The sequence below is a fragment of the Solanum dulcamara genome, chromosome 5 (assembly GCF_947179165.1).
Source record: "Solanum dulcamara chromosome 5, daSolDulc1.2, whole genome shotgun sequence".
In the NCBI taxonomy this organism is placed as follows: Eukaryota; Viridiplantae; Streptophyta; class Magnoliopsida; order Solanales; family Solanaceae; genus Solanum; species Solanum dulcamara.
Genome location: NC_077241.1, coordinates 60,760,641 through 60,787,737, shown reverse-complemented (window position 1 = coordinate 60,787,737; position 27,097 = coordinate 60,760,641). Strand labels below are relative to the sequence as shown.

Below are 27,097 nucleotides of genomic sequence, written 5' to 3'. Positions count from 1 at the left end.
AACTCTAGATTTTTTTAGTTTTTTTTTCTTATTTGTTATTAGAGGCACATTCTTGTACTTGAGGGGTCTAAAAAAAAGGCAGCCCGGTGCACTAAAGCTCCCGCTATGCGCAGGGTTCGGAGAAGGGCCCGACCATAAGGGTCTATTGTACGCAGCCTTACCTTGCATTTCTGTCAGAGACTGTTTTCAAGACTTGCACCCGTGACCTCCTGGTCACATGGCAGCAACTTTACCAGTTACTCCAAGACTCCCCTTCAAAGGAGGGATGCAACACGAGGACTTCCCAGGGAGTCACCCATCCTAGTACTACTTTTGCCCAAGCACGCTAACTTCGAAGTTCTGATGAGATTCGGTGCGTTAGTGCTGGTATGAGCCTTTTTTAAAAAATAAAAAAAAATTGCATTTAATTTATTTATTGTAAAGGGTGAGTTTTAAGTTCAACGTTTAAGAGTTGTGATTTTGCACGACTGAGACCATATCTTAAAGTAACTCTTAATAAGAGTCCACATGACATGATTCTCACGAGAAGATTAAGGAGCAAAACAAGAAAATACAAAATTATTATTTGCCAATTATTTTAACATTTGTATTTATATATTGGTTTTGATTGCTTGATATGAAATTCAGCACATTGAATACGGTGTTGGATTATTATTTTACAATTTCAGATAATTAAAACACGTATAAATTCAGCACACTCTTGCCAATCTCTTGCTTAATCACATGATTAAATTATTTAGGCTTCTTGATATATGTATAGTGGTTAGGTTAGTTAAAGAGTCATATTCCTATAAGAACTACTATTTTTTTTCCTTTTTGGGGACAAATATTACCATTAATTAGTTGTTGTAGACTAGAGAACCCCTCTATAGAAGCTAATCTCACAGCCATCCTTGTGGACATTTTGATTCGTGGATAATAAACATAACTACTTTTGGACTACATTGCCTAGCAAAACAAAATTTGAACAAATACTAGCTACCCAACTCTCTCTTTTCACTAAACATAATTTCTAAGAATATTTTTTTGGTATAATTATTTGGAAATCGAAACCTAATATAATTATTCTATGTTTGAAATTTACTTATCAAAATTAATTTGAATTTTGCATCATTTAAGATTTATACGAAAAAAAAGTGTTTTCATGTAATTTTTTCATTTTCAAACTCGACTCAAGATTTTGTTGAATGGTGGAGTAATTTATCTTAATATCATATGTTAGAAAAAATAGAAAAATTGAATTGAAGAAGAAATTAATTTTGAGGTAATATCACTATCTTTAAAGAAATACTATTCGTATATTCTTTAGGAGATTACAAGTAATTTCCTAAGATTCAATATAACACATCCTTCAAATAATCGCTATTTTAAAAGAGTAAGCAATATTTTGATCGCTATTTTAAAAGAATCTTTATATTCATAGAACGTGTGTAATGACTTTGCATAGTATTGGTAGAGAGGGTTTTTTATTAATTTGTTCTAAGACTAAAAGTTATTTTTTCTCTATCTAAACATATTTATAGGCTTTTTGCTTCTAGAAATTTTGTTGAAATAAACTAAATTATTTTTTTCTCTATCTAAAAATATTTATAGGCTTTTTGCTTCTAGAAATTTTGTTGAAATAAACTTTGACTAACAGTCGAACATACGTCTTCGTAATTTCCATATATTAATAGACTTTTCAAATAGATATATTTCCCTAGCTCCCTGTTATCATTAATCATAATTTTTATATTTTTTTAAGACTTTAAACACTGCAACTAATATTACTTCCCTTTTCTATATTAGAAATTTTTGACATATAGTGCTTATTGTGTAATTTCCTAACATCTAAATTTTATTATAAAACACAAACTAATACAATCAAATTATTTTTAAAAAGTTTGTCGAAATGAGCTTCATAAATAAAAAATACCAAATAAATTAGAACAACGAAAAAAGTAGTTATTATTACATTTAATTTATATTATCTGTCTTTTAAAAAAAATCTCCTTAAAAATTATTTATACTTCTAATCTTAAGAGTACTTGTCTGCGATATCATTTATCTCTTTTTTTAAGTGTTTCACTTGATTAAACAATAATAGAGTTGTCAAAATAAATTTGGCCCGTGAGGTCGACCCAATCTAATCTTTGAATTAAGTAGAGTTGGCTAAAAAAAAATTAAGTACATTTAGGAACGAAACTTTTTAGCCCAACCTCATTTGGCCCGCCAGCCTCATAGCACCCGCGAACCTCAGAGGCTAGTCCGTGAATCTTGAATTTTAAAAATATTTATTATATATATTATAAGTAGTGTTTTATTTTATCAAATCTTCAAGCAACTAGACAAATTGAAGTTACTATAACTATTAATACATCTTTTACTTTTGTGTTTATACCTAATTCTTTGTTTCTCCTTTCTTGTCTAGTTTATGAAAAAAATGATCATGTAATGTATATTATTCTGGTGAATCCTATAAATATTGTTGTATCTTGTTTATTCTGTTGTTTTGTAAGTATTCCACTAAAGTGTGTGCAACTTATGAACATGTGAAGTTTTGACGTATTGGTGTTGTGTTCATCAATGTTTGATAGTCTTTCTAAGAGGCCAGTGTTGTCCATCTTTTTGATTGAAGGGCCAACTCATCCCAAATCCGTAACCCGCTTAGAAATATCAATGGTGTGTTTGATATTAAAGAAAATATTTTCACAAGAAATGTTTTCCTAGAAAATAAGTGATTTTCTTCTTTATTTTTCGGTGTTCCGTTAGGCTAGAAAAAACATTGTCCTAATAGCATTTAGGAATAATATAGACAAATACTTGACCCCGACCTGAAACACGACCCTAATTTCGTTCCCAACGTCGACCCAGACTTGAGACACGATACTCAATATCAAGATCGAGATCAAGATCCCAACTCCAACACCCAAGATCCAGCCCCAAAATCTAAACCCGACCCTAACCTCGAGATCAACCTTGACTGCCGACCTCGAGACTCGACCGTAACCTTGACCTTAAGACTATAAGACCTAACTCGAGACTCAACCCCGATACCGACCTATAACTTGATCGAGTCTGAGATTGGGGTAAGGGGTTTGGTCTTGCTTCGATTTGGGATCGAGTCTCAGGTCAGGTAGTGGGTTGGGTCACAATTCAAGGTCGGAGTTAGATTCTAGGTCGAAGAGAGTCTCGAGTTGGGTGTCAATCATTAGATCCCAAGCTAGGGTCGGGAAGGGTCTCTGATCGAGCTATCTTAGGTCGAGTCTCGAGTCAGTCGAGGGCAAGGTGGTTCAAGGTGATAAGTTGAAAAAAATACATGTATTTAAAAAATATTTAAATCAACCGACAATAAAATCATCGTATCTATTATTAATTGCTCATTATTTTGACTTGAAAGGCAACTCAGACATTTACGTCGTGGGTGGGTGGACGGCTAATGCACAGTGTGCTGAGCTCTTGAGCTAAAACAATTCAATGGTCAAACAAGAGGGCCCCAAATCTGAAACTCTTGCTTTAGATTCTCTTTCAATTCAATTGTGGAAACAGGCCCTATTTCTATCAGTCCCTATTCCTATCGGTTGAGTAGCCCAAGCTCCTTAAAGCTTATTGTCCCCTCTCCCGTGAAAGAAAGAGGTTGATGCACCCAGCTTTTTTTTTCTTTTTTTTTTCCTTGTGTGTGTTTGGCAGCTCAGTAGAAGCTTCAATAGAATCAATACTTTACTGACACTCTTAATTATTTTAATCAATATAATGATGGTTTTGTTCTTATAATAACAAAGTATTTCTCTATATATTCATTTTTCGGCATTTGTCATGTTCTTCACACCTCCAATATTGACCAATCTTTTCAAAATCAACTCTTAATTCTACCCCCACCTTTTTTCATGGAGTTATCCCATTTTCCCACCGGCATCTTCACCGGAAAACAGCCCCTTTATCTCATTCTTCTACTCAACTTCATACCCATTTTCGTAACTTCACAATCTCCGGCTACCAATGAACGTGACACTCTACTGAAGATAAAGCGTCAATGGGGAAACCCATTAGCACTCAGCTCATGGAACTCTACTTCTTCTCCTTGTAGCTGGCCGGAGATTGAGTGCGATGACGGAAAAGTCAACGGAATAACACTTCAAGAAAAAGACATTACTGTTGAAATTCCAACTTCTATTTGTGACCTCAAAAATCTTACTTTTCTCAATCTTCGGTTGAATTATCTTCCTGGGAAATTCCCAACTTTTCTGTACAAATGTTCCAATCTGCAGCACTTGGATCTTTCTCAGAATTATTTTGTGGGTCCCATCCCGAAGGATATTCACCGGCTTCGGAAACTCAAGTATCTTAATCTAAGTGGCAACAATTTCACCGGAGATATTCCGCCGTCGATCGGGAATTTGACGGAGCTGCAGACCTTGTGCATGCATATGAACTTGTTCGATGGGAGTTTTCCGGCAGAAATCGGGAACTTAGCCAATCTTGAAAATCTGGGTTTGGAATTTAATGAGTTTTCTCCGATGAGAATACCACCGGAGTTTGGGAAGCTGAAGAACATGAAGAATATTTGGATGAGAGATACGAAATTGATCGGTGAAATCCCTGAAAGTTTCGGGGATTTTCAAAATCTTGAGCTTATTGATTTTGCTTACAACAATCTGGAAGGAGAAATTCCCTCTGGGCTGTTTTTGTTGAAGAATTTGAGGATGATGTACTTGTACGGTAATCGGCTTTCGAGTCGAATCCCTGAAACTTTTGAATCATCAAACTTGATTGAACTTGATGTTTCCAACAACAATTTGACTGGAACAATCCCAGAAAGTTTTGGAGAATTTAAACACTTGGAAATTCTGAATCTGTTTGGTAACCAATTGTATGGAGCAATTCCACAAAGCATAGCTAAGATTCCAAGTTTGAAGGAATTCAAAGTGTTCAGGAATAAACTGAATGGGAGCTTACCATCTGAAATGGGACTTCATTCAAAGCTTGAAGTTTTTGAAGTTTCACAGAATTCCTTCACTGGAAACTTGCCAGAGCATTTGTGTGCTGGAGGAACTCTCTTTGGTGCTGTAGCTTATGTTAACAATTTATCTGGTGAAATACCAAAATCACTCGGAGCATGTTCTAGTTTACGTACGATCCAGCTCTACAAGAATCAGTTTTCAGGTGAGATTCCATATGGGGTTTGGACTTTGGTTAACATGACAAGTTTGATGTTGAGTGATAATTCATTTTCCGGGGAGTTACCGAGCAAAGTTGCATTCAATTTTATGCGGTTAGAGATCAGTAACAACAAGTTTTCTGGTGAAATTCCTGTGGGGATATCTTCTTGGGCTAGTTTAGCGGTACTGCTGGCAAGTAACAATTCATTTTCAGGTCAGATTCCAGTGGAATTGACTAGTCTTTCTAAGATAACTCAGCTAGAGCTCGATGGTAATTCGTTGTCTGGAGAACTTCCAGTCGATATAATATCGTGGAAGTCTCTGTCAATTTTGGATCTTTCCAGGAACAAACTCTCTGGCAAGATTCCAGCAGCTATAGGTTTAATCCCTGATCTTGTTGCTCTAGATTTGTCTCAGAACCAACTTTCAGGTCCAATTCCACCTCAATTAGGTGTAAGAAGGATCACGAGCCTTAACGTATCTTCCAATCAACTTACCGGGAAAATCCCTGTTGCATTTGCTAACCTAGCCTTTGATAACAGTTTCTTGAACAATCCCAGCCTTTGTGCCACCAACTCTCTTCCGTATCTTCCAAGTTGTAATAATGCCAAAGTCGGCAATTCCAAAAGATTGTCCCATAGAGTCCTAGCCCTGATTCTAGTCCTTGCATTTGCTGTTTTCCTATTCAGTGTTGTATCGACCTTGTTCATGGTTAGAGACTACAGGAGGAAGAAGCATAAGCGCGATGTTGCAAGCTGGAAGTTGACTTCATTCCAGAGGTTGGATTTCACAGAGGCAAACATTTTGTCTAGTTTGACAGAAAATAACATGATTGGAAGTGGTGGATCAGGTAAGGTGTACAAAATTTCCGTTGGCAGACCAAATGAGTATATTGCTGTGAAGAGGATTTGGAGTGATAGGAAAGTAGACAACATTCTGGAGAGAGAATTCTTGGCCGAGGTTCAGATATTGGGATCAATTAGACATTCCAATATAGTGAAGTTATTGTGTTGTATATCAAGCGAGGATTCAAAGTTGCTCGTTTACGAGTACATGGTAAATCACAGTCTTGATGGATGGCTTCATGGGAAGAAGAGAATTTCCTTAAGTAATAAAGTCATGGATTGGCCAAAAAGATTGGAGGTTGCCATTGGAGCTGCTCAAGGACTTTGTTATATGCACCATGACTGCACTCCACAAATCATTCATCGCGATGTAAAATCAAGCAATATCTTGTTGGATTCTGATTTCACAGCCAAAATAGCTGATTTTGGCTTAGCCAAGATTTTAGAGAAGAAAGGAGAGCTTAACACCATGTCTGCTGTTGCGGGTTCCTTCGGTTACATAGCTCCAGGTAAAAGCAAAATCCAAGCTTGAACTTCATATTACCTCAATTTCTTTCAAAAGTATGACTAACGAAGAATTTACTGTTTGATTTACAGAGTATGCTTATACAACGAAAGTGAACGAGAAGATTGATATCTATAGCTTTGGGGTGGTGCTATTGGAGCTAGTGACAGGAAGACTACCAAATTTTGGGGAAGAGCATACAAGCCTGGCAGAATGGGCATGGAAGCAGCACGGAGAAGGGAACAATGCCATCGATAATATGTTAGATACAGATATCAAGGAAGCATGTTACTTGGAAGAAATGAAGACTGTGTTCAGACTCGGGCTTATCTGCACGAGCAACTTACCTGCAAGCAGGCCGTCCATGAAAGAGATTCTGCAGATACTTCATCGATGCAAGTCCTTTAGGTGTACTGAAGGAAAATCACCAGATACAGAGTATGATGTTGCTCCCCTCCTTAGAGGCAACAACAGCGAAAAATACATTGCAAGTTACAAACGTATTAATTCCAATAAGGTAATAGATGATAGTAGTGATGATGGTCTAATAATTTCCAGTGTGTAATATTAAAGATGTCAGAGTAAACCGAGTTGTTGTAAAATGATCTTAGAATATAAGTCCATTAGAATAGTGCCACTAAGTAAAGTACAAGTTTGAGCATGTTGTAAGAATAGAAAACCCCTATAAGAATGTTGTTTTTCTAGTGTACTGTTCAATTTTAACAGCCGTATTTGTACACTGCTTGTAGGTTGAGTGAAATGCATCAATAAACTTTTGCTTGTTCTGTAGATTGTAAGGAAGTGGAAAATTAGAAAATGAAAATGCCAATTTAATCAAAGAGTAAAATGTCAGTAAAGCATGTCTACAGAATAGTCCATAAAGTAAACTACCCTAATAAGTTAGCATGTTGTAACTATTAACTCCTTTTGAAACCCCATCATCCTCTCCTTATGATCGGGATGGGCAGATGCCTCCCACCAGGGGGACGGATATCAGATCAAATCAACTCTACATAGACTGCTTCACAGTTTCATTTGTTGAGATAGTCATTTTTCATAACAAGACTTTTAGATAGTGTCTTTCTATAATCGAACACTTCCATCTTGTTGTAAGCAAACAATTCCAAAGAGATGATATGACGAGTATTAGTTCCCTTTAAAATTATACTACTACTCCTTATGGCTGATTGACCTATTGGAAAAGGAAAACAAATCCTATTTCACTAAACACAAGGAAAAATATTTGTGTTACGCGTAGTTATTCCAGGTTAAGACGTAGTTCATTGCAGAAAATAGCTTTAAATTCAATCAAAAAATGATTGAACTTCCAACTACTGAAGTTTAGCTTTGTCAAGCCTAACTTCATAGGCTGCACATGTGTAAAGTTGTTCGCGAGTGGATAGACTTATTTTTCCCACATTATGGGTATGACTTGAATAATGATCCAAAATGCACTTGGGGCGCAAGTTCTAGATAATCATCATTTGGAAATCGAGAGAAAAGCCTGGGGAGACATTTAGGTCTGGGAATATACCCTAGTGTCTCCATCTATCTGAATGGAGTAGAGACCTTAACCCCAGAAAATGTCTGAAGAGAAATTTCCCATCACCGACAGAGGAATATGACATGCATAGAGGATAGTAACTACAAATATATCAGATATTTACTACAGAAAGTGCAGACAAAATAGTACCATCTCAGAACAATAAAGTTTGCTACATCACAATACAAGGCAAGTCTTTTCTAGACATTCGAAAGAGAAAAGTAGACACTACCCTGTTTTACGCTTCTTTTTTAAACAAACATCCACATGCTATTTGTTTTCCACATCATCTACCAAGATTCTTAACAAATGAAGCAGATTAGACCCCACGAGTGTATTCAAAGTTTCATCTCGACGCTGGCTCTTGACTGCAACAATAAACAAGACATTGGTTTAACTTCCAACTTAAGGCACAACTCCTTTCTTCTTCATTTTTATCATTTTAATTTTTTATTTTTTATTTTGCTTTTTTTTGGTTTGGAGGGGGGGGGGGGGGGGGGAGGTAGAAAGGCACGGATTCTCATCTCTAAAACTCCATCCAACTCCAAATTGGGGTCTTGAAGACAAATCCACACACCATAATCTGCAACCTCATCTCACTTTAAAACGTGAGTTTGGAGACTAATCCAAACACCTCAACTATACCATCTTTGAACAGGCACAACCGCACATGCTTTGAAACACGCTAATCTTTGGAATGTCCACCCAAATTCAAGCTGTTGATTCCAGACTCAACCTGCTAGGGAGAAACCATGACAGGAACAAAGCAAGAAAGCATAAAGATAACATAACCTATCAAATCATAAAACACAGGTCCTCGGAAACACATGCCTTATTGCAGCCTCCTGCACAGCCTCTGAGCTTGTCCCATCCTGGGGTTCCATTGCCCTTACGAGAGAGAGGTTTGGCTAGAAAAAGGAAAATGATAATCAGTGAGTAAGTTCTCCATCCTGAAAATACCAAATATAAAGCCAGATGCAGAAGGTGGCTTAGCAAAACGTGTATAACACCCATGTTCATAGATAATTAAGAAAGTAGAAAGCTAGTTGTAACCACCACCATGTACTGGTCAGAGACTTGCTGTGTAAACCAATCAAATTTAAATAGAAATGATTTTAAAAAAGAAAAAGAAAAAGGGAATGAAAAACATGAGCCGAGTAATGTCCAATTATAATCCAAGATCATGACATACTGCCCGACTCTTGTTTTTCAAGATTGGCAGGAGTCTTGACACGCTTACAATCAAAGAAACCAGCTTCATGAATTTTCCAACACACAACTGATGATATGCCCAGCTCTTCAATGGTCACAATAAGCCAACAAAAAGAAATGAGACTGAACACCGGAAATTAGGCATGTGATCAGTAATAATGGGAACTCTTTTCTTTGAAAAAAGAATAATGGAAACTCATATATGATGTATAGCTTTGATGAGAAATTGGTAAAAATGAACAGAAACTTTTGCACTCCACCTGTGACATCTCGGCAAAGCCATTACCCAATATTCCATTCCCACTAAGACATCCATCCCCTAGTTTTGAAATCCGATCGGCCAAGCTTACATCACCCTGAAAGGACTCTTAGCTCTCACTATCTTCAACATTTCCATAAATCACTGTCATCAGCTACAATTCAAGAGCCGAAACACGCAAACAGAGAGACTCACCTCGCAAGTGAGGTTCTGAATGTTGGAATTTGATACAGGCAGTCTTTCGAGACTTTCTGCGCAACCAGTCCGAATGCATGGTTCATTGAGCTGCCCAACATTATCCTGATGAATTGATCCCAAAATCTCCCCCTTCTCATCATTCTGCAAGACTTGAAAAGTCTGGACGTCTCTAGTGCATATGTCTTCACATGGACTGAGCACCTCCTTGCTTGGGAAGGATTTTGTGTTAGAACTCTCTAAATCAACTTCTCTGGAAACTCCTAATAAAGTGGAACCCCTTGACATTGTATAGTTTAAACTATCAGGTGTACAAATGGAACTGTCACTCGGAGAGGCATCATTTCTGCTGCGCAATAGCCTATGTAATGATCTATCATCAGAACTGTCCATTAGGCAAGAACTCTCAAGCTCCCTGTGTGACTCATCAGAAATGATTATCTGTGATGATCCATCAGACCTACAAGAACTACCTAGAGGAGAAACAGATCCGATCCTCTGTGGACTGATAGAAGCACGTTTCCCTGCTTTGCCCATATTTACATGAGCTGTTTCAGTCTCCTGTTTCCTCTTTGGATGCCTTTCTTCAGGAGACATGCAGCCTTTAGCAACTTTCTCAGGAGTACTATGACTTGTATTCCTAGGTTGCCTTGGTCTCTTATACCCATCTGGAAAGACAAATGGAGGAATTTGCTTCCTCCGAACATGAGATACATAGATATCCATGCCTGGTCTCCAATAAGCGTACATGCTTACGTCTTGCTTAAACTCATCGACTGTGCCACGAATATCAAACTGTTGTCCTTCTTGCACTTTGACACCCTGTTTCCTCTGCAAGCCCATAAAAAAAGCACAATGTGGACATGGCTTAGATAAGTCTACAAATTCATTAGGATACGGATGGCACTGCAACATCCCGTTCGTGTCCCGCTCTATCTGAAATGCATCAAAGGATGAGCATGAGTTCCGGCAATAGAATTGACAACTGAATTAGATTTTTCTCTAGCAGAATTCTTTCTTTTCCCCTTAGTACTTACAATTCTCATCGACATATTAAAATAAAAAAAATAAAAAAAAATATCATTATCATGACAACTGAATCAAATTTTTCCCTCCCACAATTCTTTTCTTTTCCATAAGTGCTTTTTTTATATATAGATATATATATATAGGGGAGAGGGGGAAGGCGGAAATGGGGAAGGAATTATGCAAGACCCCGGAAATTTGAAAAAGTCCTCAAACGAGGAACAAAGAATGAAAGTACAGAGAAATGCAGAAAACTGACACCAGGTGTCAACCAGGGAAGGCCATCACGGGCAATGGTACGCACCACACCTCGTGGTGAGCCACCGTGGTGGTGATTCAGAGACTCAAATATGCAGGGAAGGGACCACGGGCCGTGAAGCCCTCCGTGGTGACTCCTCCCCTAAGGCCCTAGGAAACTTCCCAAGGCAAGGGCCACGGACGACCACCACGAACCGTGAAGGCCTTCACGGACCGTGGTGGTCACTCTGTAGGTCTCCTGCAGGACCTGCACCACGACCACGGTTCATGGACCGTGATACCCTCCATAGACCGTGAAGGTCTCCGTGGAGGAAGTTCAGAGACCTACCCTGCAGACTTCCAAAAATATTTCCCCAAGTCATTCATCACGGGACTCCACCACGGGCCGTGGTGAGCACCACGGACCGTGTAGGGTCTTCGAGAAGCCAGTCCGGCCAGATTTTCAAAGGGGACATTTTGGTCTTTTTCTGTGCTTTAACACAAAGTGAGGTCGTTTTGAGGGTAGAGTTCATCTATCTAAACGACCCAAAGCCTGTATAGACTCATTCACTCTCACTCAAAGTTCTAAGACTCAAACCCTAACCTCTCAAGTTCTCTCAAGTCTTCCTCTTCATCAAGAAAGCTAGGGTTCCTTCCAAGAAGATCAAGTCTCCATTTCTTTGAAGCTTGCATTAAGGAGTATTACCTCAAGCAATGTGGGTCTCATCCATGGGTTCTTCCACCCATGGAGCCCAAATGTTTTCTCAACTTAATAGTTAAATTTCAAATGGTGAAATCTTATGGGTTTCTATATTATGATTTCAAATGCATGGATTGTTGTTTATCTAAAGTTTATTTATCGATCTTAGTTTATATTGACTCTTGATTTCAATAAAGTGATGATTTTATTTAAGGTCCTTATATGAAGGCATGAAAGGATTTCAAGGTGTTTTGGTGGGTTGTTTAAGATGTTTTAATTGATGCATTTCCATTGCTCTCATGCATGCTAGCATTGTTTTATGTATTTGAAGGTTGAATGAAATGAACCCACCTAGTTTCATTATGTTGAAATGAAGTTGAATTGAAAATTTTGACTCCAAAATGGAAGTTTATGAAAAGCAAATGTTTATGATTAAAGGGAGTCTTATGAAATGAAAGAATGATTGAATGATGATGAAAGGGCTTTTTAGCCAAAGAATGGATTCCATTGGTTAAAGGCCAATTCTCACTTGTGTGAATCAAAGAAAAGGTTTTAATGAGCTAATCTACCGAATGATGTTTTGATGATCTAAAGCTATGTAAATATTTATATTCTTATTGTATGAACTATTCTGTGGGAATGACTTAGCACCGAATGGGGCATTAAGGTGGGATTCGGTAAGGGAATCCTAGTAGCAACCCCTTGTCTCATTAACTATGCGCCAACATAGGATCCCTTGTAGGCTTAGGCTAGTGGATCCACGAATAGCCCTTAAAGTTAAAGTTAAAGAAATGATTAAAGTTGACGGAGCTCTACCCGGCAAGTAGATTCCCTGTGCCAACGTAGGGAGTTATGTTGGATTACATGTAATAGCTCGCATGGTCTTAAAAATGTCGGTTATGGTCATCTCCCCACAAATGAAGGTTTCAAATGTTATGTACAAGATTGATTATGCATGCATTGCACTATGCTTCATACTATACAAATGTTCTAATGTTTCTTCAATGTTCATGCATGCCTACATACTTAGTACATTCAAAATACTAACACATACTCTTTTGCCTACATGATATCCCCATGTAGGGACCTGCGTTACCCCACTCTCCTACATGTGGCTATTTTGATCGTTGAAGGCTACATAGTTGGTGAGTTCCCATGTTTCAGGGACACCATCCCATTTCCTTTTCTTGCTATGACATGTATAGACTTATGGTCATCTTTTGGTACTTTGACACTTCATTTGAGGGTGAGCTAGGGACATATCTTAGCCCCCGCCAAGTCTTTTAGTAGAGGTATGATTGGACATAAATGTATGATGTTTAAGTTTGACTTTTGACTCCTATTCTATGTTGATTCCCTTAGTCCCATTATCCCCTTATTTCCGCTTATTGATATTGAATGTCATTACCTATGAAAAGCTACATGAATGCTAAGAGGTACCTCCAGGTGTCTCATTCGTCGTGTCACGTCTAGGCCCTAGGATTGGGTCGTGACAAATTACAAGATGGGGAATCGAACTTTCACCTAGTTCAAGTAACCAACCAACAAACTAGACTACTAAGATTCCCCTAATAAGCCAAGTTAGCATTCTTTCTTCCATTAGTTCTTACAATTCTCACCTTTAGTGTTAGTTGCCTAAGCCGGGATTCCACCCAGCCTTTCCAAGCAAGCAAATCATCATTATCTGCTGCTACAATATCAACCTGCAGATAGTTTTTGTAGACCTCAAAGAAAAGATAATGCTTAAAAAGCGCGGCCCACTGTGCTTTATTCAACTCTATCTCCTGGATGCAGAACCAAGTGAAAACAGCAAAACTACCAATCAAAATGTGTCAGTAGAGTGAAAAAGGAAGAAACAGCACTGAACTTTTATGTTATACCTCACAAATCTTGTTACCAAACTGAAATTGGTCCATCATTACTCGAAGAGTACTTGGCGAGACATTGTAGCTAGAGTTCATGCAAGGGTAAGCAGGAGTAATAATTGGCATATGATGGGTTCGGTCTTTTGGATTCTTGCGAGGATCCCAAACAAGAAAACCAAGTTCATCCTCTTCTATTGGACATAGCATCACTGGATTTGGCCAACGCCATTGTGTATAAACTCTGAAGAACCTAGAAACAAGCATACTGGGGAGTGCATTAGGATAAAATTGGCAAATGCGAGCAACCAAAAGAGCCCAATTCACGCCACCAAGGAATCCGGTAACCTGGATAAAAAAAGAGTGCAGAAGGGGAAAGTAGCAAATCATGCTCACAAACTGACCAGGTTATGAATAATATAGACAAAGCAGTGAGGACGTAGAGGGAATAAGAACTCACATTGGAATAAACGCCACGCCTTTTTGCCCAAAACTTTAGACATCTAAGAGTAGTGCGAAAGTGCTGCAAAATTTTGAGAAATTCAACATGGAAATTCAATTGTCATTTATAGACACACCATAACACAAGGGGAAAATACGTTTACCTCAGCATTAGGAACTAGTTTCAATATTTGATCAGCAACCCGGCACCCATTGAGACTTCGAACAGTTGGTTCATCCACATTGTAGAGTACAGATTGATCTGAGATATCTAAATCCTGTTAACATACGAATTACAAGACCGAATTAAATGCTATTCATCACACAACTCTCATTTAATAATAATTCAACTAATACATGAACAGCTCTTCAGTTTGGACGGACATGAAATAAGGCAGACAAAGTACACATTTAAACAAGACTGTAATGAAGAAGCTGTTATCTATCCACATTGATCAGATGAAACTAAAATGACTGATTCTTGATGAATTAGTTATAACAGTAGAGAATTTAAAATTCTACAGTTTTTCAAACATAGGGATAACCTGATAAGTTAAGGATATAATCTAAAAGAAGAATGTTCCAACTTACTTCAGGGACAACTAAGAGAGAAATACTTGCATAAAGGAGATCAACAGATATTCCTTGAAATTTGAATTTCATAACTGGGACATGAGCATCAGGAACTGGCTGGAGTTCACTAACTTCTTCCTTTTCAGCCAAAATATCATGCAGAATGATAAAAAAATCTTCCTGCAGAGAAAACAAGAGAACAAATTTCATAAAATGATTATGATTAATCATAAGACTGTGCAAAGTTTTGAACAGTAAATGGAAGGGACTCACATCACGATTGACATAAGAGGGACCAACACACAATGTATCTATGTCAGCTCCAGGTCCATGAACCTGCATAAGCATACGAGGTTGTGACCATCAACAACGAAATAGTGACCATAGGCCATTCAGATTTATAAAAACAATAAATATAGAACTTCGAAATACTTTTGGAATAAATCACAGAATCTGATTGTATTTCTTTAGATACGCGAATCTATCTGTAGCTTAATAACTTAACAAGATGCCAACCATGTGATTTCTACTGCTCATATTGAAAAACTTGGAATTGAAACCAAAGAAAGACATATTAGCTGCAACTTTAGCATCTAGTACCTAGATATGTTTAGCTTTATTTACAATCATCTAATCACCCAATTATCTCAACCTCAAGAATCATTGGCTTCTCAGGTTACGTTCATATAGTTTATGAATGATGCATAAATAAGCAAATATCTTATGTTACTTCACAAAGAACAACATACTGAAAAAATCAAGCGAAGTGCTGAAATGTTACTTACTCCTAACCGATAAGAACCAAAAGTGAATATCATAGCATTTGCATCCTCCACCATCTGATCAGTGTAGCCTCTCTGGCGAGTCAATTGTTTCACCCATGACTTTACAATCTACACCACAATTTACCAGTCATTACAACTTCTTCACAATCAAACTGCATCTGACCAATAGAACCATCGAGCACTTCAGTTGATTTCATCTAATGCCAAGACAGCTCACATTACTTTTTCTACATGATGCCAAAACAACTCGACCTTTTTTTTAGAAAGACAGCTCAAAATTAATATTTCCACATGATGTCAAGACAACTCAATATTAATTGGTCATTCAATCCAAATACAATAGCAAGTGGTGGCCCTAGAACAATTGTGCATATCCAATTTATGCCAAAGAAGGAAATCCACACTGTTCTCTAGCATACATCAATTAATCCCCAAATATTGAAGAGAAAATGACAAATCTGACTAGTGAATTTACATAGGGGAATCAGATGGTTCACATTTTCCCAATCCTCTTTACATAGAGCGCATCATCTGTAGCATAGAATTATGCCTCTATTGAAGATTATTCAGATGGCATTTTCTGTATGCGATGATCCATGAAAAACATTAGACTTTTCCCGACTGGATTCATGTAATTGGAGAGAGATTTCCTATTTTTTAGCAAGAAAGTTATGTGGCTATTAAAAGGAATAAAGTGGAAAAGAACTCACTAGGTAGTACTAACTACAAAAAATACTAGGTAATTTCCTCCCATCTACCTAGACCTTGGTGAGTAGTGTTACCCAATACCTATGCTAGACCTTTGATAGCGGAAGGTAGCAAGTACCTGGTGGAATAGTTGAGGTGCATGCAAGCTCAGCCAAAATACCAACTTTATCAAAAAAAAAAGGAAAAGAATTGGCTAGGTAGTGAAGTCATGGAAACAGCTCCTTCCATATTTGGAACTCAGGTCCACAGAAGAATATGTTACTACAAACGTGGAAGATCCAAAAACTTGATCAATTATTACTATCAACAAAAGAGTTCCCTATTATTTATGCATTTCATTCAATATTTGAGGTACTTCAAACATAATGACAAGAAAAAAGGTCTAGCCAATAGTAAAGCTCTTTTCAAAGGGGAGAGCCCTTCTCCTAATGTGGTACAGTCGGAAGGTTGCCCCAGCTTGGCAAATTGCATAGCAACACAACAAAATTCTTGGCTTGTGCTTCTTACTTTCTCTGCATACAAGCTCATAAATTAGTGAGAGAACCCCCATTATACTTCCGATACAACTTAATTCCATTTATCGGCTAGTATAAGCAATTTTTGCTTATCAATTCAACTAGTATAAGCAAGTGATACTAATTCAGTAGACAAAACAATAATGGTTTATGTGTATGATGCTTCAGAGTTATAAAGCCTTTTGGTACTCTTTTTTATCAGACTTACCAAAATATGAAGAGGGGTTGGGGAACGGGGGAGAAGATGCAAGCAAACTGATTAGAGCACAGAGTTCTCCACCTATATCTACATGCTGATGGAAGCTGGATCTCAATGAGTAGGACTTTTGAACTTAATTTAGTGGAAATATAAATGGAATACTTTCCAAAAAGAAGAGCAAGCAATGCAGCCAAACCAGAGATTCTTAAGATGTGATGTCGCTAAATTATGGAAGATCCATCCGACATGCTCTATACAAAAGTGGAAACAGAAAGGAGAACTTCTGCATGGCCATTGGAGACACAAACAGAACATACTTAAATGTTGAATGGAAAAATCAGAACGATAGCAGGCTTTAGTTTTACCCTCTTATACATTGGTCATGACAATGATTTGAAACAAATCCTTTTGGCAACTGATAACTGTGAGAAAGATGGTGGGGTTCTTTCGGAAATGCAAGGATTTCACTAGGTATGTTGTTGTTGTTGCAATCCAAAGCCATACAAATCCTTTGCCATTGACCTCAGGTCTCATCATCTTTTTCTTGTCCTTCTCAGGCTTTTTGGATTTGATCAAAATGATACCACACATGATAACGAGCTAGATATACGAGACAAACTAGCACCAACTAAAAACTTTGTACTAGCATGCACTTATTATATCAGTAAGCAAAAACTTTTTTAGTGCTGAATATGTACAACATAGTAGAATTTAAAGCAAAATAAAGCTTCTTACAATGTAAATTTTAGTTATGACCAAATATAAACTGGAAATACTCCAGTTTAATTATACGATTTTCATGTCAAATTTAGTCAATATTGAAAGTGAAACTCAGACCACTTGACTCATTCTTTACTTAAACTCAAAATCAGAAATTACATAAAAATATTAGACTATGCATACTTTTCTTTCTACAGATGCTTGAGAAACTTTCACCAAAGATAAATATTTCATGGGCCAACTTTTTCCAACACGTAGATAATACTCTGCCGATTCTCACCACGTATCATGCCAAAAACACAACCGAAAACAACTCCAACCCAGTGTCCTCTTGGAGATTAAGTTAATAATCACCCTCCACCCAGATGAGGTAAACATTTTTATCACATAAAGAAAGACATGGTAGAATGAGTATATGATTTAGCAAACTTAGAGGACTGTGATTGTACAACCCACATCTAGCTGGCGCAGAAAAATTTTGTGCTACAAAAGCTTCAACAACAACAAACCCAATGAAATCTCACAAATGGGGTCTGAGAAGGGAAGAATGTATGCAGAACTTACCCCTACCTACGGAAGGTAGGGAGGCTGTTTCCGAAGACCCTCAGATCAAGGACAAATGAAAAAGAAGTAATAACAACGAGAAGAAACAACAGCCAGATAAAAGGATAACCAAAGTGAAAGAACAACAGGTGGTAATAGAGATAAGAGTAAGAAAATACAAGAATAATACTAATACTCCTAGAATAGAAAAGAAAAATGATACCACACATGATAACGATCAACTTGTAGATCAAAAATACTAAACGCTGGGGGATATAGATCAAATTGTAAATTTAATAGGTAGTCCGTAAGTTTTGGTCTAGTCATGTCCACAATAAGCTGAAGTTGCACCATGTCCTGCCTAATCACCTCCCTAGATACTTTTCGGCTTACTTCTACCTCTCCTCAAGCCCATCATGGCCTATTTCCAACACCAGTGAGTATGAAGCACAAACAACGAATTACAGGCTACAGAATGTAGGTAGAGGTGTATCCAGGATTAAGAGGTGCATTTTAATATCGTTTGATTTGATTCCATAATTTTTTTCATGAGAACAACTTGATGAGCAAACTATAATTAATAATATTATCACAAAAAAAACATTATTTGATCTACAACTGTTCTTAACAAGTTTTACATATTTTAAAAGTGATCAATAATAGCATGATTATCTGAAGAAAGTTCACTTTAAAAATTCAAAATAACTAAAGAAAAAAAAGAGAAATTGATAAGAAACTAGTTAAAAGTTGCCATTATTCGTAAAAGTGTTGCTAAAAATTCATGCACAGAGAGATCCGGAGGAAATAGAAAATTTATTTTTTTAGGAATTTAGAAACTTGAAGAATGAAGCAAACAAGAAAAGAAACAAATGACAAAAAGAAAGAAATGGAAAATAAGAAACATAAAAGAAAGAAAAGACGAAAAAGAATATACTACAGGGACTGAAGAGGAAGAGAAAGGATTTTGAAACTTCAAGAATGAACTAAAAGAGCAAAGAAAGAAAAGACAAAAAAGAAACACAAAGAATATATAAAGACACAAAAACGAGAAACAACAAAGGAACCAACAAGGGAAAAGAAAGAAAAGGAAGAAAAAACGAAACAGAAAAGGGACTTCCAAAACGATAAGGGAAGGGGGGTCGATCCCAAGCCTTAGTGTACAAAAGATGCACACTGCTACCAATGCGCTAACGTGCTCTCTTGTACATGGGTTCCCATGTATATATTTAGGTATACTTTAGCCCAAAAAAAATGTGAATCCGGAGCCTATAGGGCTACTTTTTCTTTCAAAAATTCCAAAGGGGCAACTAAAAATACAGACAAACCAAAAGAGCAAAGGCATGTACTGCCCCACGCCTTGCTACAAACATTAACGGGGCCGTTGATTGTCATTGCTATGGAGTGAAGGCGGTACCAGCCCCACACCTTAGCTGTATAATTTATTCTCCTGCTTACATTTGTTTCCAAGGCAAGGGAATAAATTACCTTGCATTCACGAGACGTTGACTGTGACTGACAAGACGCACAGTTTGTCACACCTCGTGAGGCGCGGGCACACTCGCGCCTTGTGAGGCGGTGGTCAAAGCACGACTCATGAGGCGGTTACTCTATATAAACCCTCATCCTATTTTTTGAACTTACACAGTTCAAAATTACAGAAAACATTCACACCTTGAGCATTCTTTATCACTTTTAACTATTACACCGTGTCAACAAGGTAATTTTACACTTCATTTTTATTTCAAAATTATGTTATTGAACTGTGAATCTTTATCACTCTTGAAAATATGAAAATTAAGGACCAAATAAATTTAATTTATTATATTTAGGTCCTTGTAAAAGACATACTCATTTTTTATGGTTATGATGGTTGATGCTATTTTAATTTTGTTTGTGTATAGATATAGAATATTCACAATTTGTGCATCCCGGTCCAATAGAATAAGATGTGTTATGTCTATAGTCTAAACATCGGTCAGAGGCAATTTGGAATGGAGAGTTAGCGGGAGAGAATGCATGTTTACCTGTGTGTCGTGGGGATTGTGAATTTTGGCAACACATAAAGAATCATCCATTCCATCCCCATCTCCTAGGATATTTTAGTCATTGTGGATTTAGAGGGGTCATAGAGGTAGGGTGCGTGCCTTGCAATTATGGGCTAATTTTTGCATTAGTTGAAAGGTGGCAGCTAGAAACGCATACCTTTTACATGAGAACGGGTGAAACGACTATAACATTACAGGACATGGAAATTATGTTTGGCATGGTTGTAAATGGGACCCTCGTTTTTCAACAACGCGCTAGTGAGTTACGACTTGCTACAAGACAACAAATATTTTATAATTTGACAGGATGCTTACCTCCATAGAATTATTTTCAAGATAACAAAATGTATGCATCTAGATTAATTACATATATCAATAATTTAGATGATATTATTGATTATTCGACAGAACTAAACAAAGAGTTAGGTTGTACCTATTTTGGTTGTGCGGGAGAATAATATTTCCCAACAAATCTGGGAGTAAATTTAATTCAGACTATTTGATTGACATGCGTGACTTAGACACAATGTCAGCACAAGCTTGAGAAGCAGTTGCGCTATCGTACTTGTTCTATTGTCTATGTCATGCAGCGATAGTCTCTTCAAGTGATTTTCTATCTTTAGTTCAGGTATGTGAATTTATATTTTTTTGTACTAAAATTCTTGTAACTATTTTTTGTAGATATGAGCATGGGAGCGTATTATTCCATTATGGTTTCAAAAGTTCTAAATCAACCATTTCAATAGATGAGACTTATCTTTATGGCATGTATGATATGAAACTATTAATTGTCGTTGCAATTGATGTGAATGGCAATATATTTCCACTTGCACATGCTAATAGTTGTCCGGGAGAGCTTTGAATCTTGGTCATGGTTTTTGAAGTTATTATGGAGGCATGTTGTTGGTGAGCAAAGAGGAATTGACCTTAAATCTGACCGCCATCAAAGAATCTTGCAGTGTGTTCAATATTTCGATTAGTTGCAACCACGTTTGTTTGGCTTTATTAATGGCATGTAGGCTACGTTTGTTGTCATAGCCTCCCATCTACGAACACCATCCGTGTACATTGTCTATTTTTCCAAAGGATGACTAGTTAACCACATATACGCTTCAGGGGACAATCCTTCAATTGTGGCATCTATTGTAAGAACTTCTTCTAGTGCTCTAAGGGGTAACCACATTAGATTTTCGAGTTCGCTATTTAAATTTTATAATTAAAATTGGGTTTCAGGTGTCGAACACAAAACTTATGATATGCGATTTGTGGTTGCAACCACTCAAAAGATTGAACACACTGCAAGATCCCTTGATGGCGGTTAGAAATAAAGCCAATTCCTCTTTGCTCACCAACAATATGCTTCCATAATAACTTCAGAAACCATGACCAAAATTCAAAGCTCTCACGCGCAACTTTAGCGATGCAAGTGGAAAAATATTTTTGTTCGCATCAAATGCAATGGAAATTAATAGTTTCACATTATACATGTCATAAAGATGAGTCTCGACTATTGAAATGACAGGCCTACAACTTTTGAAACCATAATGAGATAATACGCTCCCATGCCCATACGTACAAAAAAACTCAATCAATAATTTTTATTATCATAATAAAACTTAGTACATAGTAGAAAAACACAAAAAATATAAAATTCACATATATGCACTAAAGAAAGAAAACCACAAATATCACTTGAAGAGGCAATCGATGCACAAAGTAAACAATAGTACAAGTATGATAGGGCAGTTGCTCCTCAAGCTTGTGTTGACATTGCGTCAAAGTCACGCATATCAATCAAATAGTCTGAACTAAATTTACACCTAGACTTGTCGGGAAATATTGTTTCCCCTCACAACCAAAATAGGTACAACCTAACTCTTTGTTGCACCTCTAGTTCCATCGAATTATCAGTAATATCATCTAAATTATTGATATATGTAATTAATCTAGATGCATATATTTTGTTATCTTGAAAATAATTTTATGGAGGTAAGCATCCTGTCAAATTATAAAACATTTGTTATTTTGTAGCAAGTCCCAACTCACTAGCGCCTTGTTGAAAAATGAGGATCCCACAAATTGGGACTTTTCGTCACTACCTAATGATGGATTTAACCAGTCCCATCGTCGTTACCTAATGATAGATTTAAACATACGATATAATAAAATGTAAGTAACAATCAAAACAAACATTTTATTTAAACTAACAATACAATACAATCCAATGGGTAACAACCATCCATACAAGGTGTTATTGCGTTGTATGAAATGTATCATCTAAAAGCTCTTCTTTTTTCAAGCTCATCTTTAAGCTCCTCAGCTTTATAAAGCCTCAATAACTTTGATAGTGAGTTGAGTAGCTTCTACCTCTTGGCAAACGGCCTATACGCCCCTTCAACTATATTTATCTTTATTTTAATAGTTTTGTATTGCCTTTTGCTTTACATGAAATTGCTTTATCTAGTAATTGCATAGCTTCAATGTTGTATTTCCATGCAAATAGGGGGCAAGAAAATGCTATGGAAAGAGGATGGTTTAATTTGATGTTGCTTAAGGAGTTCAAACGCAGGTATGGGCTAAGTAAATGAATAGACAGTCTTGGTCCTATTGGAAATACCAGTGGAAAAAAATGACCTTAAGAGAAGATTAAGAACCCAATTTCATATGAAAGATTTAGGAGAATCGAAGTTTCTTTTAATGATGAGCCCACAAAGAGTTTTGGATACACAATAAGCATTTTGGGGGGGTGATAATTAAACATATCACTAATTACCAAAGAGTATAAAGGGGATATGGCACACCTTCAACTTATTGAGGACACGACCCCAGATAAAGAGGTATGGAGGTCAAAGATTAGGATAGATGGGTATAGGTAGCTAGGTGTTGTAGTACTTTTGTGCAGGGGGGTGGGGGGGTCAAGGGGCTAATTTCCTCGTCTCATCTTCTCCTTAATTAGTAATCTTATCAAGTATTCCCACCATTCATCTAATATTCCAAAAATAGATTTCACTTTAACTTGTCACTTTTAACATATCAAGAAAAAACAATATTTTTTTTCATGTTTTACCCTCAACAGTAATTACATAATCTCAAAATTATGTTTCAAGACCTTATACTAAGCATCAATTAATATGGGCATTATGGTAAAATCTTATCAATCATTGTTTCTTAAGGAGCATGCAAAGTCCAAAGTGGACAAGCAAAATGAACGAAGGAAGTATATACAAGTATCTTATTCTTTGTTTTTACTACTACCTTGTTACTTTATTTGCTTTGCTTATCTTGCTATTTTTGCGGTCATTATTTCCTTTCTATTCTGCTTTGATTACACTTCTTTTAGACAAGGGTCTATAGGAAACAACATTACTACCCCACAAAGGTAGATGTAAGATATGAGTACATCTTACCCTTCCATGCCCCACTTGTGGGAATAATGTCGTCGCTATATATTTACAAATCATAGGATGGTCCTGTGGAATGAATAATACGACACTTCGTGTCTTTCCCATCAAATCTTCAGTTCCCAGCCAGAGCCGAGGAAGCGCTCTTCGGGCTGAGGTAGCAGGCCACAACTTAACTATTCACAAAACAAGAAAGTCACTATGTCCTATATCATGGATTCTTTTACACACTGTTTGGATGGTTGTTAAATATTGTTTCATAATGGATCGTATTGTAATGTGTTGAACTGTGTTGTATTGCATTGTATCGTATTGTATTGTTTTAATGAATACAATGTTTGGATATATTGTATCGTTCTCTGTCGTTACATAATGTCACACATTAACAATTTTAATGAGAAACTTATAAGAAAAGTAGGTACGAGGTAGAACTACTATAAAAAAGTAGGATAAAGGATAAAATATGACTATTAAATAATAAGTAAAGGTAAAATGAGAAGAAAATATTAAGGCAACAATGTGATCACACCAAATTGATCGTTACATAAAATGGGACTTTTCGTCATTAATTAACGGGTGGATTTAAATGATGCGATATAATACAATTTAAGTAACAATCAAAACAAACATTGTATTTAAACTAATGATGCAATACAATACAATGGACAACAACCATCAAAACAAAGTGTTAGTTATGTATTATGTATGCCTTCTAACAAAAAAAAGACTTGTATGCATCAGGTTCATCGGGGTAGACTCATTCAAAAGGGGAAAGAAATTAGCGGCTCATATTTCAAATAAAAATCACTGCATGGAAATCTCAATTTTTGGGGGGAGGTGGGGGCAGCACGAGACTTTCTCCCTCTTGTAACTAGCAGAACCACTTCTTATTTCCAATGTGGCACACAACTCTTTCCCACAATCATTCCAACAGCATGTTCCTCTATTCAGTGATCCTTCCAGTGATGCATCAGTTTTGTAATAACCATCTTTGCAACACCATGCCTCTTTTCCAATAAGAATACTGACAAAACCACCTTTTTCTTTTATAAATTAAATATGTTTCATTAATGTTTGGGCCAAAACACACCCACATACAAGAAGTATACCAGAAAAGAAACATACCCACAAAAAAACATGATTTTCTACAAAAGACACCCACCCAATCCTCTATACACCAAGGAACTCCACGAGTGTACTAAAAGAAAATAAGTGATAGGAGGCTATCGTCAAATTAACAAATTCTTCTCTACCCCTTCAAAAGTTCTCATGTTTCTTCCTCTCCAGATAACCCACATAAGTTCTAGTGGGAAAATATATAAAAGCTCCACACGAAATTCCGGATACAATAACTTTTTCAGCTACTGTGCCAAATTCTTCCACAACTATTTATTTATGTGATTTTTTTAAGTACACAAACTACTTATTGATTAATCCACTTTAAGTTTGATGGAACATATAAGAAAGTAAAGTATTACCGCTAAAATGGTAGAACAGAGCATTAACAGAGTTAGGTTCTCAAGTTAAATATTTTTTTGATCAGTGGTTCTCAAGTTAAATATTGTCACAATATCATAGGCCTATGTATTATCTATTACACTTTTAAAAAGGTGCATCTTTTATCAGAAAATCATTTGATAAGATCCTTTAAATTACTGATAAGATTTTCTTTTCTTTTCTTCTTTTTCCTTCTCACACAAATTCTATGGTACAACATCAAATAAATTTGAACGTAAAAGACTTTGTTCTTTGACTTCTTGACAAGAGCTATAGTCTTCCAGCATTCATGTTTTCCTTTTGTTGTATTCTGCCAGCACCATCTAAAGTACAAACAACATTATGAGTTGAATTCAATCCCAACCAATAAACCTCTAAATGTTATGCCAAGGGATCCTATTTTCTTTCCCGCACTTCCTTCGATACTTCTTCCTACAAGCCCTAAAACATTCAATACTTCTTCCTACTAACCAAAGTGCTAGCATATGAATAACCCAAAACACAATAAAACCTCAAGTGATCTAATTCTTACATACCCTTTAGGATGAAGACTGACCAACAAATATGGACATCATCAGGATTATCAGCAATGCCCTCAAGAAAAAGTTGTTAAATTGCAGTGCTCAACAAGAAAGCCTTCACTTATTCAATTCCACCTAAGGCAAAAGCTGTAATTGAAGGCTAATAATCAACAACCCAACCCAAAAGGAAAAGATATTTAAGTGTTTTCGTCTTCTCAATTCCCAATATATCACAGACACTGAACTTATAATACAATATAAAGCTGCAAACCAACACACATACTAACAACTCATGCAAAAGCTAAAGCTTGTACCCACAAAATTAATGTAAAAATAAAGCAAAATAACTACAGCTGATTAAGCTAATACTACTAAGCTTCAAAACTTACCTGATCAATCTGATGCAGCACCACTTCTCTCCTTGATGTCTCTTCCTCGCTCTCATACAACTCTGATTCCTTCAAAAACTACAACAAAAAAAACTCAAATTCAGTACAAATTCATAGGCAAAATTGAGTTCAAATCACACCTAGAAAAAAAAAAAGTTTCCACTTTTTCTAATGCTGCATTTCTTTGAAGATCTGCCTCGGTGGGCCCAGCAAGAGACAAAGGCTTCGTGACTCCATACTTGTTCGGCGGTGGCTCGGCCTCTGCCGGCGGCGGCGGCGGCGGCGGCGTTAAGCTCTCGGAACCCACCATCAATTACCAAGAAAATGAACGAATTACGAAATAAGGAAAAAACCCAAAATCAAAACTTTACAGATCAAGGCAAGACAGTGCGCAAACGAGAAATTAAGTGGAAAAAAGTGGTGAATTTCATATCTGATTCGACTGGGAAAAAAAAAACAAATCAAAATTTGAATCAAGTAAAGTGGGGACAGGAGGGGGGAGGGGGAGAGATCTGGGGAGAAAGAAAAGGGTAGAAGGAAGTGTGGAAAGATTAAAGGGGTCAATGAAAGTGGTTTCTGGAGTTTCCCGGGGGTGGTTGAGCCACAGGTAAAAAAGAGGGATTTTTGTATTGGTGGTCAAATTGGTCAATTGATTACATATTTGTTTTCTTATCTTCCTAAACCACTTGCTTTGGGGGAAAGATAATTAAGAATGACAAAAAAAAAAAAAAAGTTATAAAAGCCTTATTTGTTTTCATTAAAACTATGATATATAAATCTAAATGTACATCTAAATAATTAATGATTAAAATGTTATTTCTAGGTCTGAATACTGAATTATTAAGACTGTTTGTTTTTCAACATCTCAATATGCATAATTTATTTATATTTAAATCTCATAAATATATAATTTAAATAAGAAAGTAGTTAACCATCAATCTTTTCTCAAAGCATATTTAAAAAGAGGAGGCTACTAGCTTTTGTTAGCTACACGATTCAGAATGAAGAGTACCTGTCAATGGTAAAATATCTACTTTGAATGCTCTTCTATCTATTTATTTTCTTACCGAATTTTAGGTGCTTTATTTCCTTTTTGTTTGGCTTATGTGGTAGACATCTTGGTCTCCTTAAACACCACGATTGAAAACTAGCATTAAAAATAATAATAAAGATGGAAAATTGGATTTGAGAATACCCGGAAGGCATTTGATAATTTATTGGTTCAAGAGAAAAATATT

At 36.6% G+C, this 27,097-nt stretch overlaps 2 protein-coding genes and 1 pseudogene across 6 annotated transcripts; 1 reads left to right on the top strand and 2 right to left on the bottom strand.

Annotated features, from left to right (window-relative positions):
- Positions 1–262: 262 nt before the first annotated feature.
- Positions 263–380, bottom strand: LOC129891008 (5S ribosomal RNA; annotated as a pseudogene).
- A 3,192-nt stretch (positions 381–3,572) lies between these two features.
- LOC129889287 (receptor-like protein kinase HSL1) lies at positions 3,573–7,216 on the top strand. Its single transcript, XM_055964530.1, has 2 exons — positions 3,573–6,492; positions 6,581–7,216. Exons 1-2 carry the CDS (start codon positions 3,867–3,869, stop codon positions 7,051–7,053), a joined length of 3,099 nt encoding a protein of 1,032 aa, XP_055820505.1. The 5' UTR covers positions 3,573–3,866; the 3' UTR covers positions 7,054–7,216.
- Positions 7,217–8,121: 905 nt separating this feature from the next.
- LOC129889286 (nuclear poly(A) polymerase 4-like) lies at positions 8,122–26,485 on the bottom strand. Of its 5 annotated transcripts, XM_055964526.1 has the most exons (13): positions 26,023–26,484; positions 25,860–25,937; positions 15,322–15,429; positions 14,810–14,872; positions 14,555–14,716; positions 14,128–14,241; positions 13,983–14,045; positions 13,541–13,870; positions 13,280–13,444; positions 9,698–10,633; positions 9,504–9,599; positions 8,863–8,939; positions 8,122–8,767 (listed from the first exon to the last, which is right to left on the bottom strand). In XM_055964526.1, exons 1-13 carry the CDS (start codon positions 26,167–26,169, stop codon positions 8,743–8,745), a joined length of 2,364 nt encoding a protein of 787 aa, XP_055820501.1. In that variant the 5' UTR covers positions 26,170–26,484; the 3' UTR covers positions 8,122–8,742. The 5 variants fall into 5 exon arrangements, with proteins under 5 accessions (XP_055820501.1, XP_055820503.1, XP_055820500.1 ...); XM_055964528.1 differs by lacking the exon at positions 9,504–9,599 and having other exon boundaries at positions 26,023–26,485; XM_055964525.1 differs by having other exon boundaries at positions 8,122–8,939.
- Positions 26,486–27,097: the final 612 nt, after the last annotated feature.